General features: G+C 47.6%; 1 protein-coding gene across 4 annotated transcripts in view; it reads right to left on the reverse strand.

The window, feature by feature from the left end:
* The window catches only part of LOC311132351 (pumilio homolog 1-like), a gene marked incomplete at its 3' end in the record, with an annotated part of 47,230 nt that overhangs the window by 15,904 nt on the left and 16,972 nt on the right, over nucleotides 1-14,354 (reverse strand). The window contains exons 4-15 of one of the 4 annotated variants that reach the window (XM_084165598.1): nucleotides 11,920-11,988; nucleotides 11,539-11,641; nucleotides 11,234-11,424; nucleotides 10,532-10,704; nucleotides 9,534-9,780; nucleotides 7,925-8,000; nucleotides 3,634-3,732; nucleotides 3,109-3,251; nucleotides 2,691-2,829; nucleotides 2,462-2,599; nucleotides 1,719-1,922; nucleotides 1,294-1,398 (exon numbers count right to left, since the gene is read on the reverse strand). In XM_084165598.1, the coding sequence (XP_084021724.1) occupies nucleotides 1,294-1,398; nucleotides 1,719-1,922; nucleotides 2,462-2,599; nucleotides 2,691-2,829; nucleotides 3,109-3,251; nucleotides 3,634-3,732; nucleotides 7,925-8,000; nucleotides 9,534-9,780; nucleotides 10,532-10,704; nucleotides 11,234-11,424; nucleotides 11,539-11,641; nucleotides 11,920-11,988 (1,687 nt within the window). Of the gene's footprint in view, nucleotides 1-1,293; nucleotides 1,399-1,718; nucleotides 1,923-2,461; nucleotides 2,600-2,690; nucleotides 2,830-3,108; nucleotides 3,252-3,633; nucleotides 3,733-7,924; nucleotides 8,001-9,533; nucleotides 9,781-10,531; nucleotides 10,705-11,233; nucleotides 11,425-11,538; nucleotides 11,645-11,919; nucleotides 11,989-14,354 lie in introns of all 4 variants that reach the window. The other 3 variants (XM_084165599.1, XM_084165597.1, XM_084165600.1) reach the window with 3 other exon arrangements.

A 14,354-nucleotide genomic window follows, 5' to 3' on the forward strand; every position in this document is an offset into this window, starting at 1 on the left:
TGTCAACATCACTAAGGAATTATCTTGGTCCAACGCTTCTTCCCCCTCAAGAGGCTGAAAAGATTTGGCATGGGCCCTCAGATCATCAAAAAAGTATACAGTGATTGGCTGCATCACCACTTGGTATGGCAACTGCTTGGCATCCGACTGCAAAGCTCTACAGAGGGTAGTGCAGACGGCCCAGTACATCATCCAGTACATCATCCAGTACATCATCCAGTACATCATCCAGTACATCATCCAGTACATCATCCAGTACATCATCCAGTACATCATCCAGTACATCATCCAGTACATCATCCAGTACATCATCCAGTACATCATCCAGTACCTCTATACCAGGCGGTGTCAGAGGATGTCCCTAAAAATGATCAAGGACTCCAGCCACCAAGTCAGACTGTTCTCTCTGCTACCACATGGCAAGCAGTACCTATGCACCAAGTCTGGAACCAACAGGACCCTGAAGAGCTTCTACCCCCAAGCCATGAGACTGCTAAATAGTTAAATAGTTAAACAATAGCTACCCAGACTATCTGCATTTGGCCCTTTTTGCACTAACTCTTTTAACTCATCACATTCGCTGCTGTTACTGTTTATTATCTATCCTGTTGCCTAGTCACTTTATCCCTGCCAATATGTACATATCCACCTCAATTACCTCGTAAAACCCTGTACATGGACTCAGTACTGGTACCCCTGCACATGGACTCAGTACTGGTACCCCTGCATATCGACTTGGTACTGGTACCCCGTGTATATATCCAAGTTATCCTTACCCATTGTGTATCTATATTCCCTGTCTCATTATTTTTCTCTGTATTGTTGGGAAGTAAGGAAGTAAGCGTTTCACTGTTTGTCTACACCTGTTGTTTACGAAGCATGTGACTAATACCATTTGATTTGATTTCTACTTCACTTGCTACACATGAAGCCTCTGACGGTAGTGCTGCTTTGATTGACCGACAATAACAAGCTACACAGGTGAAAAGTGTGTAGGGCTACCAGTCTTTTTTTAAATGGGGTGCACCCATAAAAACTGTCATAAATCTGTTGTTTTATTAACATTTCTAATGTCATGGTTTATCCCTGTATGTACAAATCTCACAGATAATTAAATTTTAGACAAAGCCCTCATTAAAATAAGCATTTATTTTATTTTTCAAAAAACGAATACTCTCGCAAGTAATTGAATACTAACGTCCGTTCGCATACTCTAATAACCGTGCCCATCCCTGCTCTCCATTCTTAAGTCTACTGAGCCTTGGGGTTGCACAAACCACCACGCATACACACCTGCAGTACCAAAGCCGCCCAACGTAGCTCCCAGTGTTGCACCGAGTGAAGAGCTGCTCTGACCAAAACCCAGAGAGGCGGAGCCAGGGCCCGGCTGGGCGGAGCCTTTAGAGAAAACAACCAATCACCTTTGTTAATCTAAATTTGTCACTGAATTTAAAAATGCTAAAACGAAAGCTTTTTTTTTTTTTTTAAACACACATTTTGGTCACGTTCCAGGCTGACTACATTACAGACACATGCCAGATCTCACAATGCCTAGACAGGTTTTTGACATATGAACTACCACATGATATAGGAATCTGATGCCCGACTGCACAGTCTATGACGCTGCATGCTACCATTGGCTGATGCAATGCAACGTCTCCAATGTAGTCGGCCTGGAACCGACCTCTGCCAATTCACCCGTTTTGTTTTTCACTCACAGTACATTGATTGGCTACCTTGAGAGAAGAGGGAGGAGCTCTGAGAGGAGTTGCTAAGAGAGGAGGATCCATAAAAAGAGTTTCCTGACATAGCCCCTCCCCCCTGCTGCTGAGGCTGCTGGGATTGCATGGCTCGGAACTGACCATTGGCCCCGCCTCCCATACCGCCGTTAGCCCCACCACCCGCAGCTGCTGCAGCCGCCACTGGAGAGAGAGAGAGAGGGTAGAGAGAGGGTAGAGAGAGAGAGGGTAGAGAGAGAGGGTAGAGAGAGAGGGTAGAGAGAGAGGGTAGAGAGAGAGGGGGAGTAGAAAGAGGGGGTAGAGAGAGAGGGGGTAGAGAGAGAAGGGGAGTAGAAAGAGGGGGTAGAGAGAGACGGGGAGTAGAGAGAAGGGGAGTAGAAAGAGGGGGTAGAGAGAGAGGGGGTAGAGAGAGGGGGTAGAGAGAGAGGGGGTAGAGAGAGAGGGGGTAGAGAGAGAGGGGGTAGAGAGAGAGGGGGTAGAGAGAGAAGGGGAGTAGAAAGAGGGGGTAGAGAGAGAGGGGGTAGAGAGAGAGGGGGAGTAGAGACGGGGTAGAGAGAGAGGGGTAGAGAGAGAGGGGTAGAGAGAGAGGGGTAGAGAGAGAGACATAAATAAAGCATCATAAGTGAGAGAGTCTGGTGGGCTGATACAAGTGATGGAGAGATAATGTATTAGGGTGATTGAGTGACAGATGGAGAGATAGTGTAAAAGGAGAAGTGAGTTACCTGCTTGTGCAGCGGATGGAGAGATAATAACAGACCCCGCGGGTGCCATGAGGCGTACGGGTCCGCCCCTAGATCCTGTGTTGACCACTAGCGCCCCTGTCTGGTCATAGTAAGCAGCTGGAGCCAGCATGGGATAGCCTGTAGAGAGGAACTCATGGGTTAATCGGTGTGTGTGTGCATGTGTGTGTGAGTGTGTGTGTGTGTGTGTGTAAGTAAGTATCTTGCTCACCAGGCACGCCGGCAGCCAGCCCCTGTCCGAAGGCGAGCGCTGAGTTGACTGCTGCGGCGGAGATCAGCTGGTCGTTCTGCTGACCCTGTTGACCTTGGCTAGGGGTCAGGGGTCGCTGGTTACCGCCCCCACGCATCACCTGGGGTTACAAAAAAGGTTCGCCAATAGGAGGGCAGAGGGTCTGAGACTGAGCCAATGGGAAACGCTGAGGAGCGGGAGGGCTGGTTGTACTCCACAAGGTCCTTAGTAAAATGACAACGTGACATTGCACAAAATAATGTGCATGATTGCATAAATACTTTCTCTGGGGGGGGCTTGTAGTAATCCTACAACCACAAAGCGGTGAGCACTGAAGCTAAAATGTCTGACAGTAGCTTTATCTAACGAGGAGAGGTCTAGCCAATAGGAAGCCACTGACCTGTTGTTGGTTCTGCTGGTTCTGTCCTTGAGCCTGTTGATTGGCTGAGTTGTTGGCAGCTGTAGCCTGTTGCTGGAACAGATTGGCTGGATACACTCCCCAGGGAGTGACCCCGTAGTACTGGGGAGGCATCACTGCTGGGCCTGAACACACACACACACACTAAGTTTGTTGGTATAGGATGGTGGTTGCAACGCCAAGACAGTCGGTTAGATTCCTGGGACCACCCATATGTAGGGGAGGGAATGGCCGGCAGGGAGGTAGCTCAGTTGGTAGAGCATGGCGTTTGCAACGCTAGGGTTGTGGGTTCGATTCCCATGGGGTATGAAAAAAAAAAAAAGAAGAATAATGTATGCACTAACTGTAAGTCGCTCTGGATAAGAGCGTCTGCTAAATGACGTAAATGTAAATGTAAATGTAAAATGTATGCACGCTGGACTGTCATTATGTTACCATAGTACTGGGGAGGCATCACCGCTGGATATGACATTTTTAAAAAATGGCAGGAGAGTGTGCGTGTCTTACCCAGAGTTGCAGCAGCTGCCAGTCCAGCAGCGTAGGGGTCCGTTCCAGGCGGACCGGTACTGATGATGTAAGGGTTGGGAACAAACGCTTGAGCCAAACCTGAAAACACACAAAGAAATAAAAAGGTCAGAGAGAAAGAGAGACTAGGGCTGTGACAGTCATGGAATTTTGGTTGACGTAACTGGCCAGAAAAAAAAAAAAACATTTTCTCCTCTCCTCCGCTCCTGACTACACGTGCTGCCATAGAAAGAGAATGAATAGAACAGCCATCCCCATTCATGACAATGGTGGCATAATGGGTGGACTGGCGGCCATTGCAAGTGTACCCACAGGAACAATGCAGGAAGTAAAATATGTGTTAAAATATGTGCAATGATTTGCTGATTCGGCTCAACTGACAAAAAAATAAATAATTGAATTGCATGAGCCACATCAGTTAACATCATTTGAATGAACATTCTACATTACCATGGAAATTATTGCATCACAATACCGGGCAGCCACTGTGAGTGTACCAATTACTGTATACTGACAAAGCCATCGTTCACGTGACACCATTGATTCCCATGTGAAGACTCAATAACGCATTTGAAGCCCAGGAAGGCGGTTAAAGATGGCGTCTCATGGAGACATCAACACAGTGTGAGCTACTCCAGAGGTGACGTTGCAGGCTAGCACACTGCTGCCTCCTCTCATTGAGTAACTCAAGTTGAAAGCCACCCAGGGTCCTGCAGGCTGCCACTAGCTACTAAATGATCTTATAACGTCTGTGTGTGATTTTTTAAATAAAATCGGTTCAAGGACATCTGGTGTAGTGGAATTAATTATTGGTGCCATGATAGTCTTTTTTTAAAAATTAAACATGAAGATTGACATTTTCCCCTTAACTATAATGGGGATCCTGTTTTCTGCTAACAATGCCTGCAGTAACGCGGTCGGCCTGGAACTTCGTTGCTTCAATGAGAGGGGACAGTCGTTCTCCCCTGGAGCATGAGTTTACCAGTCAAACTGCCAGTGTTAGGTTTCCAAGCATGTTCTATTCATTCTATTTCTATATGTGTGCTGCTGCATTGTGGGAGGGGGTGTTGCCTAGGCAACCGAAGACTCATTTGCTTGATGATTCAGCAAGGAGCAAAGGTTTCATCACATTGTTAACACTAAAACCGCCTGGCCTTTCAGCATATAAGTACCCACTAGAGAACGTTGACGGGCATCCACCTTAGCATGCAGTGCATTGGGAATGTATTCAGACCCACATTTTGTTACGTTACAGCCTTATTCTAAAATGGATTAAATAATTTTTTTCTCTCATCATTCTACACACAATACCCCATAATGAAAACAGGTTTTTATACATTTTTGCTAATTTATGAAAAATAAAAACAGAAAGGCCATATTTACGTAAGTATTCAGACCCTTTGCTATGAGACATGAAATTGAGCTCAGGTGCATCCCGTTTCCATCATCGTTGAGATGTTTCTACAACTTGATTGGAGTCCACCTGTGGTAAATTCAATGGATTGGACATGATTTGGAAAGGCACACACCTGTCTTTATAAGGTCCCACAGTTGACAGTGCATGTCAGAGCAAAAACTAAGCAATGAGGTCGAAGGAATTGTCCGTAGAGCTCCGAGACAGGATTGTGTCGAGGAACAGATCTGGGGAAGGGTACCAAAACATTTCTGCAGCGTTGAAGGTCCCCAAGAACACAGTGGCCTCCATCATTCTTAAATGGAAGAAGTTTGGATCCACCAAGACACTTCCTAGAGCTGGCCGCCCGGCCAAACTGAGCAATTGAGGGGAAGGACCCTTGGTCAGGGAGGTGACCAAGAACCTGATGGTCACTCTGAAAGCGCGCCAGAGTTCCTCTGTGGAGATGGGAAAACCTTCCAGAAGGACAACCATCTCTGCAGCACTCCACCAATCAGGCCTTTATGGTAGAGTGGCCAGACGGAAGCCACTCCTCAGTAAAAGACACATGACAGCCCGCTTGGAGTTTGCCAAAAGGCACCAAAAGAAACAAGATTCTCTGGTCTGATGAAATCAAGATTAAACTTTTTGGCCTGAATGCCAAGCATCCCGTCTGGAGGAAACCAGGTACTGCTCATCACCTGGCCAATACCATCCCTACGGTGAAGCACGGTGGTGGCAGCATCATGCTGTGGGGATGTTTTTCAGCGGCAGGAACTGGGAGACTAGTCAGGATAGAGGGAAAGATGAACGGAGCAAAGTAGAGAGATCCTTGATGAAAACCTGCTCCAGAGCATTCAGGACCTCAGACTGGGGCGAAGGTTCACCTTCCAACAGGACAACGCAGAAGTGGCTTCGGGACAAGTCTCTGAATGTCCTTGAGTGGCCTAGCCAGAGCCCGGACTTGAACCCGATCGAACATCTCTGGAGATACCTGAAAATAGCTGTGAAGCGACGCTCCCCATCCAACCTGACAGAGCTTCAGAGGATCTGCAGAGAAGAATGGGAGAAACTCCCAAAATACAGGTGTGCCAAGCTTGTAGCGCCATACCCAAGAAGACTCAAGGTTGTAATCGCTGCCAAAAGGTGTTTCAACACTGAGTTAAGGGTCTGAATACTTATGTAAATATACTATTTAAGTTTTTTGTTGTTGTAATTAATTAGCATACCTTTCTAAAAAACCAGTTTTTGCTTTGTCATTATGGGGTATTGCGCGTAGATTGATGAGGGGGGAAAAAAACAATTTAATCAATTTTAGAACAAGGCTGTAACGTAACAAAATGTGGAAAAAGTAAAGTGGTCTGAATACTTTCTGAATGCACTATGTCTGATTTGACTCACTGAGGGGAGATTATTTATTATTATTATATTATTCCAGCCTTTCATCCACAATTCTTCATCATCATCATCACATTGTTCTAAATTCAACCCTCTTCACCCTCATCATTCAGATCAATCAAACTCTTCATCATTCAGTTCATTGAAGTCACATGCACCATTATCAGTTTCAATCTGCTTTCCATCCCCCATTCATCCATTGACGACAGAATAGCTTTAACTTTAAAGTTTATTTTATTACTAGTTTTTGCTTAGAAGCCAGAGCAAGTGGTCATGTGCTGAATGCCTGCACAGCACGGATATTCTTTGAAAATGTGAAATTTTGAAAGAGAGCTGCACATCTTGAATTACGAGAGTTATTTAACAAAGGTTACTGTAATAGCAACGGCAGAATATGCTCATCAGACTGTCAATTTAATATTGTCTATAGGCTAACTCTTCCTATGTGTGAAATTAGTTTTGGTATAGTTTAGGTGTAGTTTCGATGGGCCGGCTGTGCAGGCTGACTGGCATCGTTTGCTACCTGCTCATCAAGTTGGATAGAGTCGAGGATATGTTTTGCGTTATTCTAACGGCCTTCCCTTACAATACATTTGATTAGTGATAGAGTTATTGTAAATAAAACAGTCCCATAACCACTTCTTTTTACAAAGTAAAACGTAAAAGAGAATGGTATCAACCCCCAAGGCGTGCGGTCAAATGATTTGCTGCTGATAAATAGGCATTCAACTCATCATTAAACTATTGTCTTTTAAATTAAAAATCAACCTCTTTACTCTTCCTTATCATTCAGTTTAGTCCTAATTTAAATTACATTGTGAAGTAAGGTGCACAATTATCACCCATTCATCCATTTGTCATTGATTCAGTGAGGAGAGAGAGATGCATTAGCGCCTGGCTGGGTACCAACGTCCTACAGCACATTATCTTGGCAGGTTAACTTAGCAGTAGGTGTGATAACAGGTAAAAAAGGCGCTAAATACTTTCCGTTTGTGATTTCAAAATTCGGACAAATGAGCAGTGTAAAATACAAACATTTAGGAAAAGTTAGGGAAGGAGCAGGACATAGTTTTTTTTTTTAGGCCAATCTTTTTTTTTATTACAAAATCAAACGTCAGTGGCTGTTGGCCTATGGCGGTTCTAGTGTTAAGAGTCCATGTTACGGCCAAAACTGACTCAACCGCACGAATGCCCAGCCGTCCCGTATTCAGTCAGCTGTTCGTTCCAATTTTTTTTTTTTTAAACGTTTAAAACAGTTATGACTGTTATTTTATTTTCCTGACAGTCTTCATCCATAACCGTCGGTTACACTGTTATATGCTAATTGTGCCAGCCCTAAGAGAGACACACACACACACACCTAGTCCAAGAACAACTTTTCGTCACTGAATAACTGCCCAGAAATGGGTCAGTGGAGTATCGTGTCTTTCACCTAAAACATAGAAAGCAACAACACACACTCCCTCTGTCTCTGTCTCTTACCAATGTGAGATTGCTGTGCTGCTGCCAAGGCATATTGCTGCTGTTGGGCTGCTAGAGCACTGGGTCTCTGGAACAACTACACACACAGGTTATATTATATACTGTGCTTTCGGAAGGAATTCAGACCCCTTGACTTTTTCCACTTTGTTAAGTTACAGCCTTATTCTAAAATGGATACAATTGTTTCCCCCAACCCCCCCCCCCCCTCTCGCCAATCTACACACAATACCCCATAATGACAAAGCAAAAACAGGTTTTTAGACATTTTAGAAAATATTTATATAAAATAAAATAAATGATTACAGCCTCAAGTCTTCTTGGGTATGGCGCTACAAGCTTGGCACACCTGTATTTGGGGAGTTTCTCTGCAGATCCTCTCAAGCTCTGTCAGGTAGGATGGGGAGCGTCATTGCACAGCTATTTTCAGGTCTCTCCAGGGATGTTTGATCGGGTTCAAGTCCGGGCTCTGGCTGGGCCACTCAAGGACATTCATACTTGTCCTGAAGCCACTCCTGCGTTGTCTTGGCTGTGTGCTTACGGTCGTTGTCCTGTTGTAAGGTGAACCTTCGACCCCAGTCTGAGGTCCTGAGCGCTCTGGAGCAGGTTTTCATCAAGGATCTCTCTGTACTTTGCTCCGTTCATCTTTCTTTGTTTCATCAGACCAGAGAATCTTGTTTCTCATGGTCTGAGAGTCTTTAGGTGCCTTTTGGCAAACACCAAGCGGGCTGTCATGTGCCTTTTACTGAGGAGTGGCTTCCGCCTGGCCATTCTACCATAAAGGCCTGATTGGTGGAGTGCTGCAGAGATGGTTGTCCTTCTGGAAGGTTCTCCCATCTCTCACCTCCCTGACCAAGGCCCTTCTCCCCCAATTGCTCAGTTTGGCCGGGCGGCCAGCTCTAGGAAGAGTCTTGGTGGTTCCAAACTTCTTCCATTTAAGAATGATGGAGGCCACTGTGTTCTTGGGTACCTTCAATGCTGCAGAAATGTTTTGGTACCCTTCCTCAGATCTGTACCTCGACACAATCCTGTCTTGGAGCTCTACGGACAATTCCTTCCACCTCATGGCTTGGTTTTTGCTCTGACATGCACTGTCAACTGTGGGACCTTATATAGACAGGTGTGTGCCTTTCCAAATCATGTCCAATCAATTGAATTTACCACAGGTGGACTCCAATCAAGATGTAGAAACATCTCAAGGATGATCAATAGAAACAGGATGCACCTGAGCTCAATTTCGAGTCTCATAGGGTCTGAACACTTATGTAAATAAGGTATTTCTGTTGTTTATTTTTAATACACTTGCAAAAATGTATAAAAACCTGTTTTTGCTTTGTCATTATGGGGTATTGTGTGTAGATTGACGAGGGGGGAAAATAAACAATTTAATCAATTTTAGAATAAGGCTGTAACGTAACAAAATGTGGAAAGAGTCAAGGGGTCTGAATACTTTCCGAATGCACTGTATATACACAGGTTATATTATACACACACACACACACACACACACACACACACACGTTATGCTCACAGTCACACACGTTAGGATACACACACATACACCTCTGCTGGTTGCATTAGTAGAGGGGTCCATGGTCGTCATCACACACACCTGTTGTTGGTTGCTGTAGTCGAACAGGCCCACGGTAGGCTGCGAGTCCATGGCCATCTGGGAGTTGTAGTCAAACTGCAGAGGCTCCATCACAGACTGCATGTTATCCATGGTAACGCCCTGTTCCACCCCAGAGAAGTCCTCTTGGGGTTTGGGACCCCCGCCTCCCATGGAGCCCATACCCTCCCCTCCTACACCCCCTATCATGTCAGTGTCCGGCCCCACGGGCTGTATCTGGCCTTGACGACTGGAGAGATGGAAGAGAGCGGTGGGGGGGAGAGGAGCGGGGGGGGGGGGGGGGGGGGGGGGGGGGGGTGAGAGGAGCAGGGGGGGATGAAAGCGGGAGAGAGGGGTAAGAAAGCAGGGGAGAAGGGGAAACATGGTGAGCTTTGGCATCCGTGTGAGTGTGCATGTACACTGAGTATACTAAACATTAGGAACACCTTCATAATATTGAGTTGCGCACCCCCCCCCCCCCCCCCCCCCCCCTCCCCCTTTCGCCCTCAGAACAGCCTCAATTCGTCGGGGCATGGACTCAACAAGGTGTCCAAAGTGTTCCACAGGGATGCTGGCCCACAGTTGTGTCAAGTTGGCTGGATGTCCTTTGGGTGGTGGACCATTCTTGATACACAAGGAAAACTGTTGAGCATGAAAAACCCAGCAGCGTTGCAGTTCTTGACACAAACCGGTGCTCCTGGCACCTACTACCATACCCCGTTCAAAGACACTTACATTTTTTGTCTTGCCCATTCACCCTCTGAAAGGCACACAATCCAAGTCTCAATTGTCTCAAGGCTTTAAAAAAATCCTTCTTTAACCTGTCTCCTCCCCTTCATCTACACTGATTGAAGTGGATTTATCAAGTGACATCAACAAGGGATCATAACTTTCACCTGGATTCACCTGGTCAGTCTATGTCATGGAAAGAGCAGGTGTTCTTAATGTTTTGTATACTCAGTGTACACGGAAGAGGAGTCTGTGTGTGTGTGTGTGTGTACCTGTACTCTTTGACGTCCACATCCAGGCCGTTCTGCACAGGAAGCCCGTTGGGGTTGATGACATCACTGATGACATCAACCTCTCCCTCCGCCATCTCCTTGAGTTTCTCTCCTTCAAATGGAGCCTTCGCTTTCTCCCGCTTCTCCTCCTCCACCTCTCCATCCCTCGGACCCTAAGAGAGAGAGAGAGAGAGAGAGAGAGAGAGAGAGAGAGAGGGAGAGACACAGAGAGAGAGAGACAGAGACAGAGAGAGAGAGAGAGAGAGAGAGAGAGAGAGAGAGAGACACAGAGAGAGAGAGAGACACAGAGAGAGAGAGAGAGACACAGAGAGAGAGAGACAGAGACAGAGAGAGAGAGAGAGAGAGAGACACAGAGAGAGAGAGAGAGAGAGAGAGAGAGAGAGAGAGATGCATAAATTGCATAACTAAATAGTTGGACGACAGATTGAGAACACTGATTGACAGATTGATCAATAAAGTGACAGTAATCTATAGTGAAAAGAGCAGGAGATCCATAGAGCCTTGGGAGGAATGAACCAGTGAGGGAGGGGGAGTTCTAAACGAGAGTATGTATGCAATGTAACCTAGTGCAGGTAGAAGTCCAGGTTGTCAGTGATGAGAGGGGGTCAGTGTTGGTGACAGTGAACCATGTAGTGACAAAGGTATAAAATGATGGAGTGTAAATGAGTGTAAGCTACTTACGTAGGGTCCCTTGCGGAGGCAGGAGTCCAGTTTCTCGGCGGGAGAGGAGGAGAGGACGTATTCTACCATACTGACCCCTAACCCCCCGCTCTCTGACCGCGGTGACATCACTGACCCGCCCACCTCGCCGCCACCATGGAACCCCCCACCCGGCCGACGAGACACCATGATTGGCTGAGACACCGAGTGGTCTGGTAGAGGAGAAAGAAATAACTATTGTTAAAACTACAAACATGCTCACGCATTTCGCTGGGCACTCATACTTGGTGTTTCAATCCTGGGGCTGGGCCCACTCTCGGTCTTACCTGTGGCCCCCCATGCGCTGTCCCGCCACTGGTCCAGGAAGATCCCTTTTGGTCCATCTTTTCCAGCTTCATCACTCTCCCAAAACTTCTTACCTGTCAGAAGCTGCTGTAGAGGAGAGGGGGAGGGGAGAGAGAAAGAGGAACCAGAGTAAGAGAGAGAGAGAAGTGTTAGGGCGTTTTCCTCTGAACGGCTAAATAACTGTCAAATCACTAACTGCTAGCTAATATTACATTGCTGAAGGTTGCTATAGCAGCAGGATTTGATGTACGGGACGCTTTATTCTGGGCTACAGCACTCTTCCTACCACCGTCACGTGGCCTTTGGTAGGCTGAGTGTCAATGGTCCTCAAACTACTTGACCTGTAACCCCTGACCCCTTACCTCTCCCATGGCACGCCCTTCTAAAGCCAGAGCCTGGAAGTCATGGTTCAGCGCATCCATCGACCGCACCTACAGACAGAGAGACCAGGTTAGAGAGAGAGACCAGGGTAGAGCAACACACACCCCTACAGAGAGACCAGGGTAGAGCAACACACACCCCTACAGAGAGACCAGGGTAGAGTAACACACACCCCTACAGAGAGACCAGGGTAGAGTAACACACACCCCTACAGAGAGACCAGGGTAGAGTAACACACACCCCTACAGAGAGACCAGGGTAGAGTAACACACACCCCTACAGAGAGACCAGGGTAGAGTAACACACACCCCTACAGAGAGACCAGGGTAGAGCAACACACACCCCTACAGAGAGACCAGGGTAGAGTAACACACACCCCTACAGAGAGACCAGGGTAGAGTAACACACACCCCTACAGAGAGACCAGGGTAGAGTAACACACACCCCTAAAGAGAGACCAGGGTAGAGCAACACACACCCCTACAGAGAGACCAGGGTAGAGTAACACACACCCCTACAGAGAGACCAGGGTAGAGTAACACACACCCCTACAGAGAGACCAGGGTAGAGTAACACACACCCCTACAGAGAGACCAGGGTAGAGCAACACACACCCCTACAGAGAGACCATGGTAGAGCAACACACACCCCTACAGAGAGACCAGGGTAGAGCAACACACACCCCTACAGAGAGACCAGGATAGAGTAACACACACCCCTACAGAGAGACCAGGGTAGAGTAACACACACCCCTACAGAGAGACCAGGGTAGAGTAACACACACCCCTACAGAGAGACCAGGGTAGAGTAACACACACCCCTACAGAGAGACCAGGGTAGAGCAACACACACCCCTACAGAGAGACCAGGGTAGAGTAACACACACCCCTACAGAGAGACCAGGGTAGAGCAACACACACCCCTACAGAGAGACCAGGGTAGAGTAACACACACCCCTACAGAGAGACCAGGGTAGAGTAACACACACCCCTACAGAGAGACCAGGGTAGAGTAACACACACCCCTACAGAGAAACCAGGGTAGAGTAACACACACCCCTACAGAGAGACCAGGGTAGAGTAACACACACCCCTACAGAGAGACCAGGGTAGAGCAACACACACCCCTACAGAGAGACCAGGGTAGAGCAACACACACCCCTACAGAGAGACCAGGGTAGAGTAACACACACCCCTACAGAGAGACCAGGGTAGAGCAACACACACCCCTACAGAGAGACCAGGGTAGAGCAACACACACCCCTACAGAGAGACCAGGGTAGAGTAACACACACCCCTACAGAGAGACCAGAGTAGAGCAACACACACCCCTACAGAGAGACCAGGGTAGAGTAACACACACCCCTACAGAGAGACCAGGGTAGAGTAACACACACCCCTACAGAGAGACCAGGGTACAGTAACACACACCCCTACAGAGAGACCAGGGTAGAGTAACACACACCCCTACAGAGAGACCATTAGAGTAACACACACCCCTACAGAGAGACCAGGGTAGAGTAACACACACCCCTACAGAGAGACCAGGGTAGAGTAACACACACCCCTACAGAGAGGCCAGGGTAGAGTAACACACACCCCTACAGAGAGGCCAGGGTAGAGTAACACACACCCCTACAGAGAGACCAGGGTAGAGTAACACACACCCCTACAGAGAGACCAGGGTAGAGTAACACACACCCCTACAGAGAGACCAGGGTAGAGTAACACACACCCCTACAGAGAGACCAGGGTAGAGTAACACACACCCCTACAGAGAGACCAGGGTAGAGTAACACACACCCCTACAGAGAGGCCAGGGTAGAGTAACACACACCCCTACAGAGAGACCAGGGTAGAGTAACACACACCCCTACAGAGAGACCAGGGTAGAGCAACACACACCCCTACAGAGAGACCAGGGTAGAGCAACACACACCCCTACAGAGAGACCAGGGTAGAGCAACACACACCCCTACAGAGAGACCACGGTAGAGTAACACACACCCCTACAGAAAGACCAGGGTAGAGTAACACACACCCCTACAGAGAGACCAGGGTAGAGTAACACACACCCCTACAGAGAGACCAGGGTAGAGTAACACACACCCCTACAGAGAGACCAGGGTAGAGTAACACACACCCCTACAGAGAGACCAGGGTAGAGTAACACACACCCCTACAGAGAGACCAGGGTAGAGTAACACACACCCCTACAGAGAGACCAGGGTAGAGTAACACACACCCCTACAGAGAGACCAGGGTAGAGTAACACACACCCCTACAGAGAGACCATTAGAGTAACACACACCCCTACAAAGAGACCAGGGTAGAGTAACACACACCCCTACAGAGAGACCAGGGTAGAGTAACACACACCCCTACAGAGAGACCAGGGTAGAGTAACACACACCCCT

The sequence above is a fragment of the Coregonus lavaretus genome (assembly GCF_964263955.1).
Source record: "Coregonus lavaretus genome assembly, chromosome: 7".
Classification (NCBI taxonomy): domain Eukaryota; kingdom Metazoa; phylum Chordata; class Actinopteri; order Salmoniformes; family Salmonidae; genus Coregonus; species Coregonus lavaretus.